Source organism: Poecilia mexicana, unplaced genomic scaffold (genome assembly GCF_051168715.1).
Source record: "Poecilia mexicana isolate PSO_F unplaced genomic scaffold, ASM5116871v1 scaffold_12, whole genome shotgun sequence".
Classification (NCBI taxonomy): Eukaryota; Metazoa; Chordata; class Actinopteri; order Cyprinodontiformes; family Poeciliidae; genus Poecilia; species Poecilia mexicana.
The window spans coordinates 13,539,499-13,563,848 of NW_028263381.1; the positions used below are offsets into that span (position 1 = coordinate 13,539,499).

The 24,350-nt window shown below is 39.1% G+C and overlaps 2 protein-coding genes across 4 annotated transcripts in view; one reads left to right on the forward strand and one right to left on the reverse strand.

Moving 5' to 3' along the window:
• The window catches only part of unc5cb (unc-5 netrin receptor Cb), a 179,847-nt gene extending 173,694 nt beyond the window's left edge, over nt 1–6,153 (forward strand). For all 3 annotated transcript variants that reach the window (XM_088010946.1, XM_088010947.1, XM_088010948.1), the window contains 5 exons: nt 34–267; nt 821–970; nt 1,676–1,840; nt 2,231–2,409; nt 4,284–6,153. In XM_088010946.1, the coding sequence (XP_087867072.1) occupies nt 34–267; nt 821–970; nt 1,676–1,840; nt 2,231–2,409; nt 4,284–4,443 (888 nt within the window). In that variant the 3' untranslated portion in view covers nt 4,444–6,153. The remainder of the gene's footprint in view (nt 1–33; nt 268–820; nt 971–1,675; nt 1,841–2,230; nt 2,410–4,283) is intronic.
• A 1,236-nt stretch (nt 6,154–7,389) lies between these two features.
• bmpr1bb (bone morphogenetic protein receptor type 1Bb) overlaps nt 7,390–24,350 on the reverse strand; it is a 49,989-nt gene continuing 33,028 nt past the window's right edge. The window contains exons 5-14 of the mRNA XM_014969631.2: nt 14,139–14,298; nt 13,266–13,368; nt 12,714–12,816; nt 11,204–11,297; nt 10,979–11,123; nt 10,026–10,218; nt 9,652–9,949; nt 9,391–9,566; nt 9,145–9,275; nt 7,390–8,119 (exon numbers count right to left, since the gene is read on the reverse strand). Coding sequence (XP_014825117.1) covers nt 7,994–8,119; nt 9,145–9,275; nt 9,391–9,566; nt 9,652–9,949; nt 10,026–10,218; nt 10,979–11,123; nt 11,204–11,297; nt 12,714–12,816; nt 13,266–13,368; nt 14,139–14,298 — 1,529 coding nt within the window. The 3' untranslated portion in view covers nt 7,390–7,993. The remainder of the gene's footprint in view (nt 8,120–9,144; nt 9,276–9,390; nt 9,567–9,651; nt 9,950–10,025; nt 10,219–10,978; nt 11,124–11,203; nt 11,298–12,713; nt 12,817–13,265; nt 13,369–14,138; nt 14,299–24,350) is intronic.

Sequence of the window (24,350 nt, forward strand, 5' to 3'; positions counted from 1 at the left end):
ATTGCTGTTTTTATCTACCTGTCTGTGCTGCAGGATGTGGTGGTAGTAGGAGAGGAAAACTTCACCACGCCGTGCTATATCCAGATGGATGAAGAGGCTTGCCACATCCTGACGGAGACGCTAGGAACATACTGCCTCGTGGGCCAGTCTCTCAGCGCTGCCACCATCAAGCGCCTCAAACTAGCCATCTTTGGCCCCGTCACCTGCCCCGCCATGGAGTACCACATCCGAGTTTACTGTCTGGACGACACTCAGGATGCACTCAAGGTACACACACGGCTGCGCTCGCAGGTGATTTAATCTCTTCGCGTCTGCTGAAGGTCGTATCGGCAGAATCGGATTGTTTTTGAGCATTAATGACACATTTTTGGTTTTTCATTTTGCCTGAGCTGTTCGGTGTGAGGGAACAGCCAGCAGACGAGAAAGCGTTGCACGGTCCTGTCACGACGCTTGAGATACGATGCGGCTCCCTGAGAGATGTAGCCTCTGCATCAATGCAATAAGCCACATTTATCCCCCCTTCTCTGCTGCTCTCTCATCACATCAATTCTGTTTAATACCTGGACGCACCTATGTGGAGGAAAGATAAGGAGAAATTACTCTGCTGAGGGGGATATTGAACGCAGTTATTAAATTTGGGGACGGGTAATGAGAGGTGATAGTTATCCAGCTGCAAGAACACAGACCAAGGCTGTTTCTTTTCCTCTTTTTTTTAAAATTTTTTTAAGACTGACACGTCTACAAGCTGTCCTTGAAAACAGGATGCACTGCAAGTTGTGGATGGTCTCGTTGCAAATGAAGTGCATGTGTGCATTTGCAGGAGGTTCTGCAGATGGAGAAGCAAATGGGTGGAAAATTGCTGGATGAACCAAAGACTTTAAACTTTAAAGACAGCACCCACAACCTGAGACTTTCCATCCATGATGTTCCCCAGCCGTTATGGAAGAGCAAACTCCTAGCAAAGTATCAGGTAGGACTGCAAATGTCAATTCTGTATAGTCAAATAAACCAAGTCTGATTTCTATTTAAGGTCTAAGAAGACCTCCTAGCGGTCAGTCACACCCCTCCATGTCCATGAGATATCAGTTCCTTTTACTTACATTTTGAAGCTTAGCTTTAGCAAGTAGCACAGTTATCATGTCTGGTATTTCTAAAACTGCAGACATCATGTAGTTTTCTTCAAGCATGCTGATCCTAACTTCTAATCTGAGATTTTCAAAAGTCTGCTTAAACACCAAATCTATCATTGTCCGTGACGGACAAAGTTTGAAAGTTAGAAAGAATTAAAAAAAAAAGAATAACCTTGCTGTCCTCTGTTAAGCTTCCCTTTGTCTCCTCTCTTACTCTTGTGCAGTCTAAATGAATGGCAGACCCGTGTCAACATCTCATGGAAAATTGTTTCCCTTCAAGCATCTTTTAGTCTCTCAGTGCTTCAGTTTGACACATTTAGTCAAACTGAAGATTTTTTGTTTTCAGCATGAACTGGTAGCGCTTGCAGATCAGGAGAAAAAAAAGAAAAAAAAATACATGACCCTTTTTTTATTATTATTATTATTATTATTGCTTTCATTTCTGTCCAGCAGATCAAGCTGACTATTTTATTTAAAAACATATTTTCATAACGGGACCGATGCTGTTGAGAACGGTCCTGCTTACTCCTCTGTGTCTCTTGCAGGAGTTGTCCTTCCAGCAAGTGTGGACCGGTTCACAGAGGAACCTCCACTGCTGCTTTACTCTGGAGCGCTTCTCAGTCAGCACGGGGGACCTGAGCTGTAAGATATGTGTGCGGCAAGTTGAAGGAGAAGGACAGATTTTTCAGCTGGATACTACACTCTCAGAGGTGCGGCTTTATATCTAAAGGTTAAATATACGATATTTCAAAACAGAAATGTGGTAGATGAAATCTTTCTGCAGTAACACTTGGCGGCATAATGCCAAAAGAAGGTTCCCCCACTCTGGATGGAGTCAAAGGCAGAACAGAGGTTCGCCTTCCTGCTGGGTGATGCTACACATTACAATGCTGTGGTTTGGATCAAAACATATGTATTTCTAATAACGGCCCAGTCAAAGTTAACATTTTCTCTTCCACTTCCCAATTATACGCTTGATTTGTTCAGTCACTACAATGAAGTTTGACGTTATAAAGTGACAAAATGTGAACAAGTCCAAGGAGCGAGCCTACGTTTTCTCTGACTGCAGCTCCTTCGGTGCATCCCTTCTATCTGTACAGGACTCCCAGAGCATCGACACGTCTCTGCTCGACCCCGCCAGCAACATCACCACACTGGTCGGTCCGAACGCTTTTCGCATCCCGCTCTCCATTCGACAGAAGCTGTGCGGCAGCCTAGACGCGCCGCAGACCAGAGGCAACGACTGGAGGATGTTGGCCCACAAACTTAATCTTGACAGGTGGGAAGATGAGCGAGGCGCTTGCGTGACATCAGGACTGTGGTTTGCGCCCCGACAGGCTGCTGCCAGCGGCCAATAAAACTCAAAAAGCCGCTCGTGTTAAACTTTTATCTGCCATATTATCCTTTTCAGAAGAAGCAGAGACCTACTTTGCATGGAGACAAATTGCAGATAACTAATCTATTTTTAATTTGATTGTGATTGTTCTGCTGGGATGTGACTCATTGTGATAAACATCAGCTGAATTGAGATTAATTGACGTGGAGCGAACGCCGACAAAGACGGAGAGAGACGAAGATGGAGAGAGACGCTTCTTCAGTGCAAAACGTCACCCGCGTGTGTCTTTGATAGTCGCGTGCGCGTGTGTGAGAGAGGGAGAGAAAGCGAGATGGAGATACAGTGTGAATCCATTTATAAGATCCCAGCTCAGCAGGACAGCCTTATCACAGGCAGCAGCTGCAGATTGACGAGACCTCTTACCGAGTTCAGCACGGAGGCAGAGGAACGCTAGCGAGAGACTTCAACTAGCTCCTCACTCACAGCTCACACCAGTGATGCGTCTTGGTAGTGATTTTTATGTTTTGTTTAGATTTGTTTGCTTAAATAAACTTTCCTTCTCAGACAAAAAATAAAAAAATAGTAAAGTCTAAAAGTTTTAAAATAAAATATCACCATAATATCTCATTTTAATCAAATGGGGAAAGCATCCTGACGAAGGAATAATTGTATTCAACGTTCTGCTTTTCTAAATTTCTTAAGCTATGTGGCAGCTTTAAGTTGCAATTCAAGACACTGTAAATACGGCTTTCAAGGACTAATTTCTTGATTGCTCCTCAAAATGGGAAAGACCAGAGAACATGGCGTTCACAGATTCATGTCGATCTACAATTTAGTTAATCGCCAATAAGATAGATACTTGTTTAAACATACCCATTCCTTACATTCACATCAACTTTAAAAGGAAAAACGAAACCGGAGCTGTGTTAAAGGCTGGTTTTTAATCTTCCTGCTGCAAACAGCGAGGAGGACGTTGAGGAGGGTCACAAAAAAAAAAAAACAGCCTCAAAAGATCTTGGCTTGAGATTCATGCATCCACGTCATCAAGCCTGACTGAGAGCAATTCATTTTAAGGTTTATGTCTTTCACCAGGCGTGCTGCTGATATTTGTGGAGAGTATCAAATCTTAAAATCTACACAGCCATTCGTGTTGTTCCTGCTTTGTTCTGGCAGAAGTTGCTTCAGTCTCTTCTTGAGCAGCTGTTGAATACTTTTAGTCTTTCGGTGAGGAAAAGTGTTGTTGATGTTTTAATTAATTGAAGATCTCAGAAAGTAAGAACGATTAGCCAGCCAAGTTCCTGACTAGCAATTAATTTAGCCTTCAATTGACTTTTGATGATTTGACCGTTGAGTAATTAAGCGGTGAATTAAAAACTCTGAGAGTTTGAATGTTTCTCCAAAGCAGAAAAAATGTATTTCATCTTCAGCTTTTTAAACAAAAATCTAAATAATTCTTTGGACGGACTTGTGTTTTCTAAGTTGTAAAACTGGCAAACTAGTATATAACAAAAATATTTTGGGGGAAAAAAAATAGTTTAAAAATCAAGTGTGTGTGGCGCAATTACTTGATGGGTTTAATTAGAGAGAATTTGATCATTTGAGTTTTTGCCTCAGCTATATTTTCTTTTGAGAGATTTAAAAGAGTGTATTTAAAATGTATACAGATCAATCAAAAAGCAGCACATTTGTAGACATGGAAGTTTTCTGGAAACATGTGAATACCTCAGCAAAGAAGCAGCTAATATTCCTTTAGATTCGCCTCTCGGCATGTTTCCTAACACACTCTCCTCCTCGTTTCTCTATAATCTTTCGTTTAGGTATCTGAACTACTTCGCCACCAAATCCAGCCCTACAGGAGTTATCCTGGACTTGTGGGAGGCTCAGCATTTCCCCGATGGCAACCTCAGCCGCCTGGCCCAGGTACTGGAAGAGATGGGTCGCCACGACAGCCTCGTTCCTGCTGCGACCGAGCACTGACGTCTGCTTACATCTGAGGAGGAAGGAGATAAAAACAGGAGTGAAAGAAGAGAGGAGTTAAAGGCAAGACTTTGATTTTGGAATCTCAGTGGAAAATGCTCTTTCGCGCTTCTAAAAGCTACCTGAGAGCACGCTGATGGAGGTGGAAGTATCGAAACAGCCAGGTCTGCTCAGGCATGACCCAGTTACACATTGGCAACAAAAGGGTGTAAAAACCTGGAGAGCAAACATGAACCCTTGCCAGTCACTTTTCTGGCTGATCCTTCCTCTCTCTGGTGCAACAGTTTGATATTTTTGGCTCTAGTTTCCTTGGAAACAGCTGTCCGGTTGTTTGGATGGATTTTGCTGCCGATTCCCTCACAGCATTCGAGTAACAATCGACGAGAGGTCAGTGGATCAAAGGAGGAGGACTGGGTTCAGAGAGAGCAACACTCAGCCATCAAAGTCAATATTCTGCAATCCTTGATAACACAGTATTTAACAATATACATATTTGTGCTTGTTTTTTGTTTTTTTTTATTTCATTCTGCCTGTTAGTATGTTGCAGAATCCTTTAATTTAGTTGCATTTTCTTTCTTTGTGTCACAGCACCACCTGGTGGACACTCACGGAAGTAAGAGTCAGAAAAACAAAGGGATAAAGAACATGTTCACATCTGTTGTAATAATAATTGCTATTATTTAGTGTTATATATTATTATTGAGTTTTTATTATGTATGCAACTTTTTTTTTTCCCCACAACATTTTGGTTATTTCTAATCTTATTTTTTTTATTATTATTAATTTTCAAAGTTCCTCTCCTGGTTACCCGTTTTTTTTTTTTTTAATTAGAAATTAGATTTGGTATGGAAGCCTACATAATATCCCATGCAGAAAAACAAAATAACAATGACACTAATGACTTTTATGATCAGATAGAATCATTTCCACAACTCGATCCTGTGATCAAACAACTTTATTTTTGTAGGACCAATGTGGCTGGAAACAGCTGCTTTCTACCAAAAAAAAAAAAAAATGGAGACGTAAGATGTGAGGGTCAGTTTAGCCTGAAAGTTAATCAGTTAAGTCTTGTCTTGCTTCGTGTTTGAAGTCGAATCACTTTCTTCAGCACTTTGAGACAAAGGCTGAGATTTTAACTGATTTGAAAGTTTGTACATTAAACGACAGAAGCCATCAGTGTCGTGATGATGCTGGTCATGTGCATATTAATTATTGATAGCTATAAATGTGACATTCCTTTAATGAAGCGAGAACTTGCGACTTTTCCAGTGTTCTTTTTTTTTCTTTTTTCCAAAATGTATTTGTCCAAGTTTTTGTAAAGCTGTCTATGCAAACTCTGCATCCTTTCGAAACAATCTCTTCATTTATCAGTGGGCTAGCCTTTGCATTACCTGATTGTCCTTCAGCTTCATGATTAATGTTGTGCATAGCGAGAATGTAGCCTGTTTGTTTCTGGCACTCATGATGTTCCTCGCTTGCGTTTCATCTGTCGAGTTACTGTACAAAGTGTAAGAAAGAATTTTTAAGACTGATAATAAATTATATTTATATGCAACAATATAAATGAAGCATTCTTGTTTGAATTTCTGAAACTGCAGAGCAATGTTTCAGAGGAGATTGTTATCCTGTGGGCACAAATTTTGGCCAAACATTTTTGTACTTGTAAATCCAACTTTGTAACATTATGAAATAAAATTCCTGAGAAAGTCAGGTTTGTGTATCTGTAGAAAAGTTTTTTTTTGTTGTTACAGTTTTGTGTAGCTTACCATATGATTACAGGCAAAGCAGAAATAAAAATGTGTAACTCCACTGCTTGGATCTGCTTCTTGAGATCCAAGTGTAAATTTCCCTCACGATTTTTATGTCTTAAACTGAGTGGACGGTGGCAAACCCAACTGGTCAATCTAGAGCTGAAAAGTGACAGAAAATTATTGCTTCTGATTAGCCAGTTTGCTAACATAGCTAGCTTGGGGCACAGAAATTAGGCTAATAGAGGGACAACTAGTGGGTAAATGCTACGCAGCAGGTCCATCTCTTTTCTGATTGTTTGGTTATATATATATTTTTGCCTAATCACCTTAATGCACAGAGATGCAACAGAATAATTTATTTTCTCATGGTAGAACGAACCCAAACTGACCAATCAGCTTAAAGTGGAGTGACCGTCTGAAAAGCGTGACACCTAAAGCGCTGTTGAAATAAACCCAGAGTACATTTAGGATGCAGGAAAATAATCTTTCAGTTGGACATTTCATTGAGCAATCAGCTTGTGGTAAAGAAATTGCGCTAAGAAGGCGACATCTAGAGGAGAGTGGAGCAGCAACAAACCAGTCTGCCTTATGATTGGCCAGTTTGTTTGGCACTGACCGTTTGGTGTTGAATAATCATCTTGAGGCACAGAAAATGTGACAAGAGTAAAACCTAGAAAGGATCAAACTTAAACGCTCACCTTACTGGCAAGTTAGATTTTTTTTTTTTACATAAACAGCTTTTTCAACCAAAGGAAGCACACCAAGGCATCGTCTAAAAGAAGCAGAGGGAAGGTAAAAAAAAAACCCAATAAATCAGACTCTCTTCTGAGTGGTCAGTGAGTTTCACAGCGACCAATCAGGCTGAGGTAGAGACATATCCTGAGGGCAGCTAAGAGGCAACAAAACAATTCATCTCCTGGTAATTCCAGGAGATGAACCAGCAAATCCCATTGCATTTGTAAGATACCTGGAAAACATTGAAAAGTAACTAACGCGTTCCACAAACCGTTTTGGGAAAGTACCTGAAAGTAATCTCAAAGTTCTGGAAAGAAACCTCTACGTTTTGGGGACATGTGGGGCTCGTTGCGTCATTCTGCCCATGGTTTCAGAGTGGCATTTCTTATTGAACAAGTTCTGATGAACTTTGTAAAAATTGAATGTAATTTAAAAATGATACAAAGATGACAGACTTGGCTTGGAAAGCTCAGAAGATCTTAGTTTAATTTTGAAACAAAATAAACTTAAAAAATACATTATGGGGAACAAAATTACAAAATAAAAAATACATTTATATATTCAATATTCTTATTGACTATGAGGTCACTTGTTTTAGAATTATTAGGGTGAAGCTACCATCATGTTGAATGTGAACTCTCCATGCAACGAGTCTCACAAAGCTCATGGAAATAAAAATCACTCAAACACATAAAGGGCAGTTGTGACAGCACAAAAGACTGCTCAGAATACTGCTGTATGGCTTCAGGAAGGGGGCTGCAGCGGCATCCTCACTGGAACCTGCAGGGCCGCTCCCCACACCGACGATCTTTGGCCGGGCCAACACTCCGCTTTCACAGAAAGCACAATCTGATCTCTTAGTCTGAGGACAAACGTCTGCTAAATCTTTTTCTTGACATTCTTCCTGGCGCCATTATCGCCTATCCTGCGTGCCGGTGTCTTTTTTTTGTCCGATCATTCACAGTCTCTTATTTTCCCTTTCTCCGATTGGTCGTTTTAAGAGGTCTGTGCCAGTGGCAGTGACAAGTCTGTAGGTGAGAAGAAAGCATCTCTCTGATTCTCTGTCACAGTTTGATGTCTTGGGACTCTAACATCTTCGCGAGGGTCTTCTTCACCCGGAGGGCTGTGAGGCGACAAGCCGGGTTGTGAGCCCAGCACTCTGACATCAGTTTCCCCATCTGCCGTAGACACTGAAGACACGCATCAATGTCACGTTAGAAATGCCAGAACAGAAAAACAAATAAATGTAATTCTCATCAGGCTACAAATGAATCCAGCAGCTTTTCTTAGTCATGTCTAAAAGGCCTTAAAAGAAACATTTCTTTTATGGCAGTAAAAGACAGAAAATGGCAACAGGAAAATATCTACTCATCTAATTACTAAAATTAGAACAATAACTTTACAGCTTAAGACAACTAGCAGTATGGCAACATAAGGCTGGAAGACGTCCCAGGGTTATCTGGCAAGCATGCAAGGACAGAAGGATGATAAAAGAAGCAAAAACTATAAAATAAAAAATCTCAGAAGCTCACTGTTAATACACTGAGGTAATAAAAGATGTTAGAGAACAGCCGTATTCTTTCAAGTGAGAGATTGTGCTAGAGCACTAAAAGATTCATTTATTTTATAGCCTTTATTCACATCTTTACAAGGGATGACAATGGTGATATAGCTGTATACGACCTTCTAACAACAAATATTTAATGGTCGCATAAATTAAAAGAACAAAAAAAAAAATCTCCCTCTGAAAGAAAATGTGGTGATTTTGTTATTCTCCAGTTAAAAATAAACATAACATTTAACAAAAAGGGTTTATATCAAAGTGAAATCCTGCACCTTGAAAAATATATCCTTGTTAAGATTATAAACGCACATTAAACCTAAAACAAAATGTAATTCTAAATATTTTCTTGGAACGTAATCAGCGTCTTAAAACTGAAGTACTAACAGCAGTTTGTCTGCAGACCTTTGTAGGAGTAGGAAGAATAAAGAGTTCAGAAACACAGATGGAGGAATAAAAGTTTTACATGTTGCTATTGCTGTAAAAAGGTTTTATTTGAGCTAAAGTCCAACTTAATAAAATTAGAGGTTAGGTAAAGTGAAGCACTTTCTTTCTCTTAACTTCCAACATAAAATCCTCCCAAAGCAGAATGTACATTTGCATTACTAAATTGGAGGCTGGCAGCTGATAGCAATCAAAAACATAAATAGTTACCTCATCGCTGCTCCAGTGATTTGCAATGGAAGGTCTTTGCTTCTTAATGCAGACCACCTCCCTCATGTCTTCATACGAAGGGTCAGTGGGCACGAGGTCGTGATAGGGCAGCTGATGTTCTTCAACAACACCTGTAAGAAAGTCAATGTCCTCTGTCATCATTAGCAAAAACAAAACAAAAACAAAAAAAGAAAGAAAGAAAAACACTGGAATGAGTTCTGATGACTAAAGTACGTTTTTTCTGACCTCCAGAGGTGCATCGCCGCACCACTTCCCAAAGAATGAGACCAAAACTGTACATGTCAGCCATGATGAAGGACTGGAAGGTGGACGTGTTCAGGGCCTCGTCCAGCACTTCAGGCGGCATGTAGCGCTTGGTCCCAACTCGTAGGTTAGGAGGGATGTCTACCTCATTGGTGTCGCTGAAAGGCACAATGAGAACACAATTATGCTTCAGGATGCATTTATTCTGCCTTCCAATAATCTGCATCGAAACAACTCTTCTACCTGTTAAACTTGACAGCAAGCCCCAGGTCGGCGATACAGCAGAAGCCGTTCTTTTTCACCAGGATGTTTTTGCTCTTTAGGTCTCGGTGCGCTATAGCAGGTTTGCCCTGTGTGCCGTAGATCTCTGTGTGCAGGTGGCAAAGGCCTGAGATGGAGGAATAAGCCAGCTTCAGCAGAGCGCTGACGTCTAAGGTGTTGGACTTGAGGTAGTCGTACAGGGATCCGTTCTCGTGGTAGTCTGTAATCAGGTACAGCTGAGTCCACGAGCCGGTTCCTTTAATGTCAGCTGCGATGAATCCTGCGGACGAGATGGGCTGGATGAGGGGAGGAGGAGCAAGCGCCAGCAGAAAACCCTCTGGGTTCTGTCGACCTACCCAGTATGTTGTCATGCCTCATCAGGAAGGTCTGATAAATTTCCGTTTCTCTGAACCAGCTCTCCTCCTCGGTTGTGAAGAAGACTTTGACGGCCACTCTCTCACCTCTCCATCTGCCCATCCACACTTCTCCATATCGGCCTTTTCCGATCTGCTTAACCATCTGAATCTGCTTGGCGATGGTCCGCTGAACCTTTCGACGGAACACAAGCAGTTTCGTTTTCTTCAGCTTCTTCCAAACGGTTTTCATATTTTGTTGAGTTACAATTACAAACTTCTAACACAAGGTAGAACATTTTTAAATCTAAAGCTCCCCCGAGTCAATGCTCTCTTGCAATTACAGCTACAAGTTGTTTAGAGTTATCTCTAGAAGATTGTCACATCTAGAAAGTCCTGGAGAGAATCGGCGAACATGGGTTATTATGTCTGCCTTTGGATTCTCACTTGCCTTTTAGGTTTGGGCTTTGACTAGACCATTCTACATGTGGATCTGGTTGCAAGTATACCAATGGCAGTTTCTGATATGAGTTCACATTGTTGAATTAGACAGGAGAAGGCAAGAGCACAATTTAAATATATATATATATATACCTTTCACTCGCACCCAAAACACAGAGTAAAGCCGACTAAACCTAAATGTGTGGGACACTTTTCAGACTTTCATTTGTAAAAGGTTTTGAAAATGTGAAGCATGTTTTTGGTGATTCCTATTAGTTGTGTTACAGTTGGAGGCTCTTACAATTAATATTTTATGAACATTTTATGATGAAATGGTTTGAAAATCATGCAAAACAAGACTTCTTTACAACTGGGTTGCATCACCTCTTCTTACAACAGCACTCGGGATCTAAATAGACCACTCACTGAAAATATCCTTTGTCTTTCTAGATGAGCAAATTTAACCTACACTTAAACATGCCGAGACATTTTAGGATGCTGTTTTTATTTGCTACCAGCAGAGGGAGTCCTGATCCAGACCCGGAGCCGGCGCTGCGGGAATGCTCTATCAGATCCTTCAGTGTCTCCCCTGGAGGAATGTATGTCTCATCCTGCTCCAGGTCGATACTGTAGGGCGGCTGCGATGTCTGTCGCTTATATCTGCCATGGAGAGGGAAAGAAGGATTGGTTTAGCAAATATAAATGTATTGGTTTATAATGTTCATAAAGGCATTTCGTACCTGAAGTAGCAGAGGACAAGAACGACACAAAAGATGCTGCAAACTGTCACCGAAATGAACAGGGCTATGTACTGGATGCTGCTGTCCACGTATTCTGAAAGAAAAAACATGAAACAAGAGTAAAAAAAAAAAAAATGTATTTCTGTCCTTGATTTAAATGAGCACAGAGGAAGGTTGGTGGAATGTTACTGATTAATGGAGGATGACACTCTCTCTTATCAACTTGAGAATCTTTCTAATTGTGAGTGGCAGCGTCGAACTACTCCCCTTCAATCCCCCTCGGTCTTACTCATGAGCAACCCCCCACCCGCCCCACCACCACCCGTCCACCTCCCGCACCGTGCTTTCACAGCCCGTTATCGATCACATCCCGTTCCTGAATCCCACGGATCGCGTGTCGCAGTGACATCGCTGCAGAAAACCCCAGGGGCCCGAAGCGGCTCCGGAGCTCTGGCCTTTCTGTCTCGGTGCTGTCAATCACAGACACACACACTAAAGAAGCTGCAGATGCTTCATGGAAAACAACAGCTAAAGGACTAAAAGCACAATATACTTAGTTTGACTGATGTTATTTATTTAATTGAAAAAAATATATTATATAAATATTCCCTTTGTGCAGCACAAAAAGTGCAAATTTAACATTTTTTTTTATAACACCAATGTTAAAAAATGTCACACAATGTGATTTTTAACATCTTCTTCCACTAGAACTGATGCTGGTTTGTTTCTTGTCTTTCCAAATTTACTGAAAAAAAAAATCAAACTAAATCTAAATAAAACCATGAGTATTTAAGTTTGCAGACATATTCCTATCTCTTGGACATTCTTTAGCAATGATGCAAAGAAGTATATTTCTTGATTATGTATGTTTCACTTCCTACTTCATGATTATGGGCTAGGCTTACTCTTTTGATTTATCGCATAAAGTCTCAACAAAATAATTTGTTGTTTTAAAGGCATAAAATGTGAAAGAGTTTGCAGGTTATGAACACTTTTGCAGAACAATGCCTGATCGGCCCTGCCAGCACCCAAACAAAAGCACAACGCTCTATTTATCTGCAGCTGCGCTGAGAAATCAGATGGCCAATGTTTGCATTGTACAGAAAATAGAGTCTTGGATGTATTTGCAAAAGCAAAACGTTGAGTGTTTCTGACAAAGGTAGAAAGAGAACGAATGCTGGCGTTTGTGTGCGTGCGTGTGTGTGTGTGTTGGCTTGCCATGGAGTGACAGATGGACATATACCTCACATCCGTCCTGAGGCAAGAAACTCAAGCAGGCCCTGGGGAGAGCCTGTCCTTTTCATTACAGAGTGAGAAAACAAGCCAAGTCTGCACTCTCTGCTCCACCTGCCACTCTCCAGAGCAGCAGGAGCCATTTCCCCTCCAGCAACACACTGTGGTTAGTAACAGTTTAAACTGGCAGTGTCCATCACCAACCCAGCATTGGCCCAACTGAAGCCACTCTAAAAACCTTAGAGTCCGGCAGGTTTCACTGTGTGAGATAAACTACCTGACGTGACGAGCGGCGGAAGCGTTGGACGCAGGTTCATGTTGCAGTAGTCATGATCCGTGCAACACTCGAGAACTCTCCAGGAGCGTGCACCCCAGGTGTCCTTTAAAAACATTCAAAAATATATATTTTAACATTATAGCAATTGGCAAAGAAGATGAATATTAGAAATATTTTTGATAAAATTTATTTTCAAAAATCTCGAAGCTGAAATACAATGTATGTGCCTTGTAAAAACTTTACTTTGTCACATTTGGATATGTAGTTTATACGAGACTTACAAATTATTTGGCATACATTGTATTTCAGTCGATATTTGGCCATAATTCCAGCTGTAAATTCTTTAAAGTATGTCTCTACCAGCTGAAGACAAACTTTTGACCAGAAACTTGTAAATCGTGCCACTTTTTCAATTGGATGTAGGTCAGCGGTGGTGGATAATGTATGTCACATGGGCAGTTGCCCTGGTCAGCTTTAGTAAATTACCTAACAGTGTCTATAGATGAAGAATGCATGATAAATATTCCGACACATGCATGCATAAAAACATACTCTGCACTGAAATTCAGAGCCACCCAGCGCCAAGCAACCTGCGCTGAACACAGCATGACCCCCCTCCTCTTCCGTAACCATGGTGAAGCAGAAACCATTGGTCCTGAAATCAATGCACACAAACCATTACCTGAACAATCAACAATTACAAGTGTATCATACATTAAATGTATAAAAGTTTGATTGATGCATATTATAATTTAATAAACTGAGCTTTCAATTGTTGTAAAACTTCAGAAATAACATATAAAGGCAAAAATATTAACTTCAATTAGATTTTTTGGTAACACTTTATTTGAAGGGATGTGCATGAGACCGTCTTGTATGACATAACACCTGTTATGAACAAAACTAGTTCTAGTGAATGCTTATGACTGTTATCATGAAGTGTCATTTGGTAAATAATGACACTTTTAATGCAAAGTTGACAATTTTAATGAACTTTTGATGAACTTTTAGTGCACCTTTGCATTAAAAATGTCATTATTTACCAAATGACACTTTATGACAACAGTCGTAAATATTTATGAAGAGTCATTCATGTTCATGATGTGTTATGTCAGGTTTATGACAGACTTGTGTCAGTCTCATGCACACTCCCTTCAAATAAGGTGATAGGGTTAAATCTAATTGAAGTTAATATTACTAGAACAATTTTTATGGAAATTTTACAGTCTATTGGATGTTTCCTAACTTCTTTACTGTGAGAAAGATTTTACAAGACTGAAAAAAAAAGTGGTTATTTCGTCTATTTATTGCACACAAAGATTGAACATCAATTTTCATCTTTCTAATAATGATGGACAGCTAATTTTTACATTAACTAGGCTCATTATAGAGTAATGTCATTTTCCTGTGTGGTCTCCAGCGTACATGCAGGTGTTGTTGACGGATCCATCGGGGCACTGAGGGTAGCAGTGGCACCGCAGTGTGTTCTCGGCTGAAACTATGGCGGTGCTGCTGCTCTCCGCCGAGGGCCGGTCCGATCCCTCCCTCCATCCACTCCTCAGTAGCATGGTGTCCAAAAGGTTGGCTGTTTAAGGAAAAAAAAATACTTTAAAAATACTAAAGTGTCTGTATCTTAGAATCTGATAAAGACCAGATTACTCAGGCACTAAAGCCCTTGAACAGTGCCTCCTTTTCATACAAAAGTTAATTTACTTCAATCATTTTCTTTAAAAAAGTTACATTTATATGTACATTTATGAAAGAGTGGGATATGTTTCAAGAGTCTATTTACATCAATTGTGATAATTGTTCCAGTTTGTTTTTTTTTAATGTGAAAAAAGGATATAACATCAGATCAATAATATCAGGATTTTTATTGTCCCTCTGCTTTACACATTATATTTGTTTACTATAACTTAATGTAAGAGTTTCCCCTTTAAATTTGATTTATTGGAGTAGGTTAGTTTTACCTTGTAATTTATTGTAATGCATCTGCATCTAAGTTTCCTCTTAATCTAAGTGATACTTAATTGTTACTTCTATGTAACGGTGAAAAATGGCTTTTAAGCAAAACTACTCAAACATTTGCCATTTCATTATGATACCAATCATTTAAATAAAACAAAAGGCAATGGATTACTTTAAATAAGACAAGTATTTTTCTGACCTCACTAGACTTATGCAACTTATCTGTATTTTGTCTACACACAGTATTTAAATGACAATCCTATTACAGACACTTATGAAATTCTCCCCAGGGTTTTTTTTTTTAAATCCAAATTATTGACTTACATCATGTCACAAATAGATACATTAAAAACAAAATCTTTTACACTGTCAAGTCGTAAGCCAAAAGCTGAAACATGGGGAAAAAATGACTCAAAGAGTGGATTAACTGTTTAACATGTTCTAATCTAAATTCATGTACCTAAAAGCCAAGAATAGTCATGGAAATTTCATTGATGTCCAGCATCACACAAAATGACACAGGAAAGTTAGTCTCCAAATGTACAGTTCTGATCATTAAGTTCACAGAGAAGATATGAAAGGGGATAGTGTGATGAATACTTCAAATAACATGAAAGCTGATTCTCTGGATTAAATCTGACAAATGTTTTACTCAGATCTTGTTCAACACCTGCCAAACTAACAATAGCAGCACAGAAGACCAACTGTAAACTAAAACTAAGAAAATGATCAGAAATTGGTTATCATGCAAGAAATAAACAGTGAAATTGCTATTTCAAAATCACAATTAAGGAGGAATGCTTCTTTTTGTTCTTTTTATCAACAGTAGCTGCATGTAGTTCCTCTGTGCAGAGTAAAACGAGTTCTGACAGCAGCTCATCCCTAAGGACGATTGTGGTCAGGAAGCTGAACAGTTCTGTGCCACACTAGATGGATGCCTTCCTCGCACTGAAAGTCTAACTTTCACTCCCTCGCTCTCTTTAGTCTGCCGGGGTCTTTCACACGGAGCCGAAAAGCAAGACAGAAGCACTCGGTTACAAATACAAGTTCAAAATCTGGAGTTTTGTTTAGAAAAGACCTGCACAACACATCAAGGATGTTCATTTTGACTCTGTCAGTCATTTGTAAGAAAAGTTTCCCTTGACAGGTTTCATTATCCCGGGTGTAAGCAGATCTAAGCAGCCTGACAGCAGAGCAGCAGCTACTGAATACGAGCGGTAAGTAAATCTCCAGAGAACTATGTAATCAAAGAGTGGTATAAACAGACTGAACATTCTTTAAACGCAACTCTGTATCCATTCAGTGTAATCTGTGCTGCTGTTTCAGTCAGAGGGGAAGTTTTTGAAGCAGCTTAGATCCTCCCTAATAGCAACCTTGGTTTCTCCATCTCTCCTATTCGGATTTTCTGAAAATAAATAAATAAATAAAAATGCTGTTTTTACTTTTTTATTTTTGCTTGTATGTCAGAGGCAAGTATTCAAAGGTTATGAACACTTCTGACTTGTAGTAAGCAGGTCATTCACTGAAAAATCTGATTCCTTCACTGTTAAACGGTTCAAAGCTTAAAACTCCCACTTCGATAAAGATGCATGTTTCATGCACGTTGTTTTGAGGTTTAAAAAGGAAAGACATATTTAACAAAGCAGATACATTATGTTATCTGATTTTGTAGCTTTTATGAAATAATAAAAGGGACAAACTTTTGAAATTGACAGGTCAAAAGTCAAAGACGCATGGTCTGACCAGAATTGTCTGTACCTTGATCAAGATTCAGATAAAGTGGGAATGGTAACAAAAAAATAAAAAAAATACTTTTAACCAGAACTCAAATTAGATACTTGAATTTGAAATTTTAGTTAATTATACATTATGCTTTTACAGTAAAAGATGTATTTATTTTAAGGGAATGCACTAATTGTTACCTGAATGTATCTATAAAATTTAAATAAAATAGGAAATACAGTCTTAGTGCACCTGAAAAAGTGCGCACACACACTATTTTCTTTTTCCCTTCCTTCACTCCTGTCCTAAACACTCACATAGCTTTAAATTTGCTATGTCTGCGGCGTGGCACACTCAAGGTCATCCTGAAACCATATCTGTGTCCCCCACGCATTCCACAGGCGGCTCCTCAACGCCGACGCGATGTAGCACACAAACATGGTCAAACTCTGGGAAATTTGGAGCATGGAAGATGGGTGAATTATTCCTGCTGCAGGAACTGGAACTGTAGCTCAGCGTCATCGTCAGCGGGTCTGTAAACCTTCACGGTTTATGTGCTCCTGTTACCTTGGCTCTCGTCTCTGTATCTCCAAATACAGTTTGGTTAATGATCTCGTCTGTCCTTCTCTCTATGGGGAAAAAAAAAACCTTCACTTCAATATGAACCGAGAGTCAATAATGCAACCAACAGTTCCTGAGTGAAGATAATTTGATAATTAGTAAATTGATGAATGCGTGACAAAGAGTTTCTTGTGTGAGTCCAGTGAGCATATCTCATGTTTCAAAGACAAGAGGGTCTGAAGGGTTGCTCTGTGGTGTAACATTTAGACATGTGGGTCGAAGCCGTGGACACAGGATGACAAATTGATTGGCTCAAATTAGACTGAACACAATATCACACCATTTTTTAAAAAGAAAAGACATTGAACCCCTTTCTTGAAGTTGAGTATTTGTGGATTCACCTATTTGTAGATTTTTTTGTAGAATGCGACTCCAAATTATTTGCGGAAAATTCAGATTTATTCAATAGAGCATGTCAAGATGAAAAGAAACTAGAGTACCTAGGTGCAACGCTACTGGACACGCTACTGGCTGCCGTTTGGAGAGAGGCCAATCCAGGAGCAGCGTTTATTTTTCGTGGTACTGATTGGCTGCAACCCCAAGAGCAGAGTGGGTTAGTGGTAGTGCAAAAGCAGTTTGTGTTTCTGCATTTTAAGTTATATTTTGTGTTGGAACTACAGCATAGAGGGCGTCTCAAGCATTTCTGGATTTGAGATGCTCTCTCAAGTCTAGGGCTTCAGAGTGGGTGGTGGCTGTGGTCCCCAACGCCACAGCCACCACCCACTCTGAAGCCCTAGACTTGAGAGAGTCTAGGGCTTCAGACTCTCTCAAGTCTGAGAGAGTCTGAAGTGATCCATAGGATCACAGGATCCTATGGATCCTGTGAATACCATAGGATCCATTTTACTCCGTTTATTTAGTGGAAAGGTCAGACTTTTTTTTCTTTTATATTTCAGATTGGGACACACAACATGGTAATTTTGGAAAGAAAAAATGTACAGATAAAGAACAATAATGATATCACTGCTCCCAAACTAGACTGCAATGTGTAAGCATACTAAGCAAAAAAAAAAAAAAAACAGCTCACAGCTCTGATTCATAAACAAGCCCATTGTTTTTTCAAAGATCAGTTCAGGTGGTTCAGCCATGTGATCAACATTTCTTTTTTTGTTTGGAGGTTGTTTTTTTTTTTTTTTTGCACAATCACAGAAAAATATTTTACCTTAGCTATACTGATGGGGGCTATTTTACCTTTAATGACATAACTATCAGGATTTGTTGGTATGTTCCAGAGAGCTTTAGTTCAGACACAGACAATAGCAGTCAATAAAGTTAACAATTAGAGATCGATGCCATGACTAATGTTTCCAGAGATTAGAACGAAATGTCGGCAGGAGGATTTTAGGTCAATAAAAAAAGCTCTATAAAGTGCTCCCATTAACAGCACTGTTTCACTCGAGCAGCAGCTGCTTAATCTGTGAGCTTTAAGACAGACCGATCGCTGATCACCGAAGGTACCGAGGCAAACATGAGAGGGAAGAAGAGATAAGTTGCTCCAGGTGGCCATAATAAATAACCTCCTCAAAGGAGGCATCTTCCCCGGAGCCTCCAGAGTTCAGCCCGACTCCACCGGGGTCACACCCAGCCTGCAGGAGGGCCATGCATCCTCTTCCACCCTAACATCACACTACCATTCCTCCTCACCACCCCCCTACAGGCTTCAAAGAACCTCTGCCACATGAGACACCTACACATGTGCAAACATCATAGAAGAAAGTGCATTCCACGCCGTCTCGCTGCCATTCTGGGTCATCCGTTTCCATCATGCCGTTTCCTTCAACCTGTTCTTCCCCCCACCCCCGTCTACCTGGTGAGACCGGCCTGCCTCGCCAGAAGGCTACAACCACCCACAAAGGGATCTTTGTGTCGCTGACCCTGCACCACATTGCATTCTTGTGCCAAAGTCAAAGTCTAACTTTCAGGAATTCACACAGTTTTCATGGAGAAAATGTGGCGCATAGATGTAAATGCTGCACAGAGCTGCTACATCAACAAATGTTTACTTAAACACAGACGGCATATTCAAAGCAAAATAAGACCTGCAAACTAATAAGCAATGAGTAAAAACGGATTACACTGTGCACACAGTTGCATCTCAAATTGAAATATCATGGAAAAGGTTACTTATTCTAAACAGTATTTTTTATTTATTTTTTTGGTAATCTTAGTGATTATGACATAGAGCCACTTAAGTCCCAATACTTAAGTCCTCAGATAACTGAAATGTTACAAGACCAGATATATTTTTATATTATTATGAGCCAGATAATTATGATAAAGACTGCTGACTAAGTTGTCCAGCAGACAGTAAGTGAGATGCATCTGGAGAGTACATGGATGTACTGGTCTTCAGTAATTTATATAGTAACTGAATTTGGGTTTCATTAGCTGTAAGCCATAACAATCTGGCAATATATGCAAAAACGATAACACAAATATATCATCTTGCATGTAAATCAAATCTAATCTAAGATTGAATTATTGAAAAAAAATGTTTCAATTGTATCATTATTTGACAAAATACCCTTATTCTTAAGTTTCTGTCTTTCAGACACAATTATGAACACAAAAAGCAAAGATGCTGTTTTTTTCTGCACTTTGCTGTGAGATTCAACACGCAACTTTGATCCCATCTTCTCTGATATTTTTTTTTTTATACATTGTCTCCCCACAATTCCCATCACTGCACCTCCCTGCTCCTCTATCTGTCTGTGTGGTCTGGACTTACTGGAAAAAAGCCACAATATGCTGGGGTTCATTACAGATATACTGAAAGACTGCAGCCATAGTCTCACCACAGTATGTTACTTTAGCCAACAACAATGCCTCTCATAGAAAAGAAACAGGGTATATACTTCTATCTTTACGCACAAAAAATTCCATAAGATAAACTTCAGTTTACTGGGAAGACTGAAAATAAGAGCTGAGAGTTTGAACGTGCGAAACAATAAAATTTTGAACATGTGGGAAAATATTAAACCCCAGCTCCAAGAACATCATTCTTACTGCTCATAACTAAGCCAAAATTATTGATACCTTCCGACTGAGTTTTAAAATGATTTTCAGTTTACCAAGAAGTTTGTTTCTGGCAGGAGAGACGACCACCTCTCAAAAGACAGTAGAACAATGTAAAAGGAGGATCAGTTTTGAAATAAATATTTATATTTGAATGAAAAATAGTACGTAAAAAAAACATTATTCCCAATCAAGACATTGTTCTCCTGACCATCATTTTACATGTTTCCACTGTTATTTTGAAGATTTATGTGGTCCATGTGTGCCCCCTAGTGGTCCGCAAGATACTGCATGTAAACAACTGCTCATTTGGCGTGATATGAGCTCAAAGTGCTACTCAGTCAGGTAGTTTACCAAAGAATTGTCTTTAAAATTAATTATGGATAAGTGGCTTAAAACCAGGTCACTCGGAAGAAAAACTCAAGACTCAAGGTCAGGAATAAACATAATCAGAGGGAGTCATACCTACCTGCTGCTGATGTCATTCATGAGTAATTCAGTTCTTTTGACGGCTCTATTCCAGGAATGAGTCTCGGTTGGTGGGAACTGTTCTTTATGGCTTTACTTGTTGCTCACATGTAAACGGCTATTGTTGTTTTTACCTCATTAAAAATGATTCATCAAGTTAATTGAAAATGTAATTAAATTAAATTGAAAATGTAATTAATTTAATTTAATTTAATTAGTTAAATACAATAGATAAATACAAATGACAGAAATTGGTGGGTAATTTTATATTTAATGGTGCAGAAGAAGATTTTTGTTTCCGGCAAACCAACTTTATTTTTCTTTTGTTGTGGTAATAGATTATAAAAACCCTAAATGTTAATTAATACATTTAGGGCTTTTTTCATGTGTTTGACATCCACACTTTCAGTATTTGTAAATAACTCAAAATGCCCTGAGTGGACTCGTGGCTTTGGTGGCCATTCACATTTACCAAACAGCATGGTTGAACAAAGAAAACAACAATAAGTACATAAAGAGACTAATATAAAGAGACTAATATTTTCATTTCAGGTTGCATATATTAACATATTATGTTACTGTGGGGACATTTCAAGTTAGGTGGTCTGTGAGTGTTAGTTAAATTGGTTAAGTGGCCCTCAAGTTTGAGAAACGCTTTGTGAGAATAATGTCTGACTTCTGTGTTGCTTTTGAGATCTTTATGGCTACTTTAAGATTCTAAACAGGTTTTATTTTAGTGATATCCTAATTTTACAAGTAAGCCAGTTATCAGAGAAGTGTGTAACTGGTAAAATGCAACAAAAAAAGTGGTTATTTATTGTTAATTCACTGTTTACCAAGTATGGAGATTACACTTTTGCATTAGGCCTGGTTGATTTGGAATGCTTTCCCACCCCCAATGCGTTAAATAAATACTTGAAAGATTGCTTATCCTATTTAATCGGATTATTTGTATCTGCTTAAAATAAGGTTACACATTTATGTCCGACACAAAAAGCAAAAACTTAAAAGGGGCACAAGAATTAAACCAATCTGGAGGTTCACAATGCAGATTTAGGAATGTTGCAAACATGAGTTAGTACAGAACAACCATGCAAAGCTTTTCCTTCAAGGCTAGACTGACTGCTGGAAAAGCACATCTGCACTAGGATCAGATTCTGTGTGAGGGGAACCATATTGACATCCTGACAGGAAGCAGCTCACAGAAGGCCGAAGGAGCCCAGTGCTGCTGAAGACCAACTGCTGCCGTGTTGCAATGCTGGACCTCTGCGGCACGCTGCACTCTGACCTTTCTGCATAACACCAACTTCCACACGCATCTTCGAAAGGAAGTATCAAAGTCGCATAGTAATTTAAGAGAATCCCAACAACTGGTACGGAAAAGTTTGAATATTTGCTTTGGATTCAAGAGATTCAGTTGGAACCTCTGATGGTAGTCATCTACAGCCCTCTAAATCTGAGCCCACCTGTAATTTGAATTCAAGATATATCCAGGACACACACAACACGCTCCTGCAGATAAAGTTATATCCAATGTGCCTCTAGATATCAAAAGACATTTTAAAGTTGTGTGAAGAAAAAAAAGAAAAACACTTCACTTCTGTAAACAGGAGGTCTGTGAGTTTTGCTCATACATGTGATGTCAAGGATCAATGCAGGACAGTGGAGGAGATAAAGAAACCTGATATTTTTTTACTTTTGCAGTTGCTGGATTTAGTCAAGTAGCTACTAAAAAATCACTTGGAGACTGCAACAATTACTTTTTCAGCTTGATTGGGCCTGACCAGTAACTGGGCGGTCCCAAACTTAAACATTTAAAAACAAAAAGGCGTGGAAAGCTGCTTACAAGTGTGGAATTAAAAAAATAAAAAATACAATAAACTGGAGCATGTCAGTTGATTGAGACTGAGGTGAAGCGGGTAAGACGACTATATAGCAAATAATAAGAAGGCTGAATTGCAAAGTTTCTCTCTTTTATCCTCATGAGCTTTTACAACCTCCATCTGTTATAAACATGCTGGATTTGGAAGGGATGTGGCCTTTTGGGAATACCAGAGGAAAGGATCTACATTCACTAGGAAAACAAACCGAAACTGTTGTTATAGTGATTTTTAGCTAACCATGCTAATTGCTTATATAAGCTGCAACAAAGAGTTTAAAATGTCAATTCCAAACATTTTGGCAAAGTTTTAAAACAGTGAAAACTGCAACTACTCTCACACACATGCAGTGTGACATGTAGTTTTCTCCTGACAGAGGTTTTAAAAACCACTCACAGGGGGGGAAGGCTTTCAAAATGCAATTTTATGGGTTTTTTTCTTTTCATTGGAGCGCTTAAAAAGAAATCACAATCAGATAAAATTGGCAGGTCAAAGCATTAACACTTGTGAGGGTTCATAACCAGCTGGTTTCCCCTTTACAAAACCCACACAGATTATCTCATAGCCTGACATTTTGAATGAGAGAAATTGATTTGAAAAAAACTAAAGATAATACCAGGCTGGGGTAACAAATGTTTTAGTTTTGTGCTGCACCACCTCTGAATGACTGGGCTGGCATTCATCTATTTTCAGTGAACCTCACCAGGTTACAGAAACAGGTGGCAAACTGACCTTGCTGCCCAGATTTATGGCAACCTCCCACATGTTTAGCTCATTAGGGTGACCTTTTGAAGATCGGATCACAAAGAAACATGGTGGAATCCAACTTTGCAAAGAAATCTAAGATCCTTAGCCCATATTATTTGTTAGTCAGCAAAGGCAAAAATATAAGCCTCATCCTCCACTGGTTCCCATAGCTGTTGCTGGGAAAGTGGAAATCAATGTTTCTTTTGAGCTATTTTTTCCACATTCTTGATATATTTGGGTGGCTGTTGAGTTTCAGACCCAACTGAGAGTTTCAGCTCTTACTTTGGTCCATCCAGAAGAGATTGGGAGATTCTGTGAAGGAGCATTCATCAGCAGCTGAGGTATTTCTTGACCAACTGTGAAAGTTACATTTAGCTCAGAGCCACACTGTCAGCCTGGGATTTTACAGCTGGTCTTTAGTTTTGACACAATTTCAGCACAGAGAGCCTTTGTGCAAGCCGTGAATTTATGCTTATCGTAACATGCAGGTCGATATCACTATTTCCAACATTTTTCACCAACTTTATCTGAACCCTGCTGAGCTTTTACATCTTGAAGAGTCAACAGAAAGAAGCTAATTGACAAGTGAAGAAAACGTTGGAAACTGGATCATTAAGGATTATCAGAAGAATAAAATGAGGTACAGCTCATTAAGTATGAAACATAATAGAAATGAAATTAAGTAAAACAGAAGGGAAATTAAATTAATGAGATAAAAAGCATTACAAACAAGATTTTTTAAATGTTTTATGGATTTTAATCAACTTACACAAAGAACAGAACGAGAAAGCAAAGAGTCACAGGCCCAAATGTCCCAGTTCATCTTTTTATGGGAACGTCTATAAACATTTTGCGTTTGTTGGAACATGTGGAGCCCAAATGATAATTTTACGACCTGGCGTGGAACTGTGTGAGCATCGCTGCAAACAATAATCTTCTTCTCTCGGGAGATTCAGTCCTTATTTATTTATTTATTTTTTTGACTAATGAATCTACAAAACATCTGTACTTTGTAGTTCAAAAGAAAGCTTCTCTACGGAATAATTAAAAAAAGTTATTAATTTCTATGCAGGAGAAATTAATTCTATTGAAGATTTGAGTTTCATTGAATGTCAAGTACAAATGATTTATGTTCGGATGGATATGTGGATATAAAATACAAAGTTCCAGATCCCAGTTTAGTCATTTTAAAAACAAGATCATTTTCTCTTTTCAA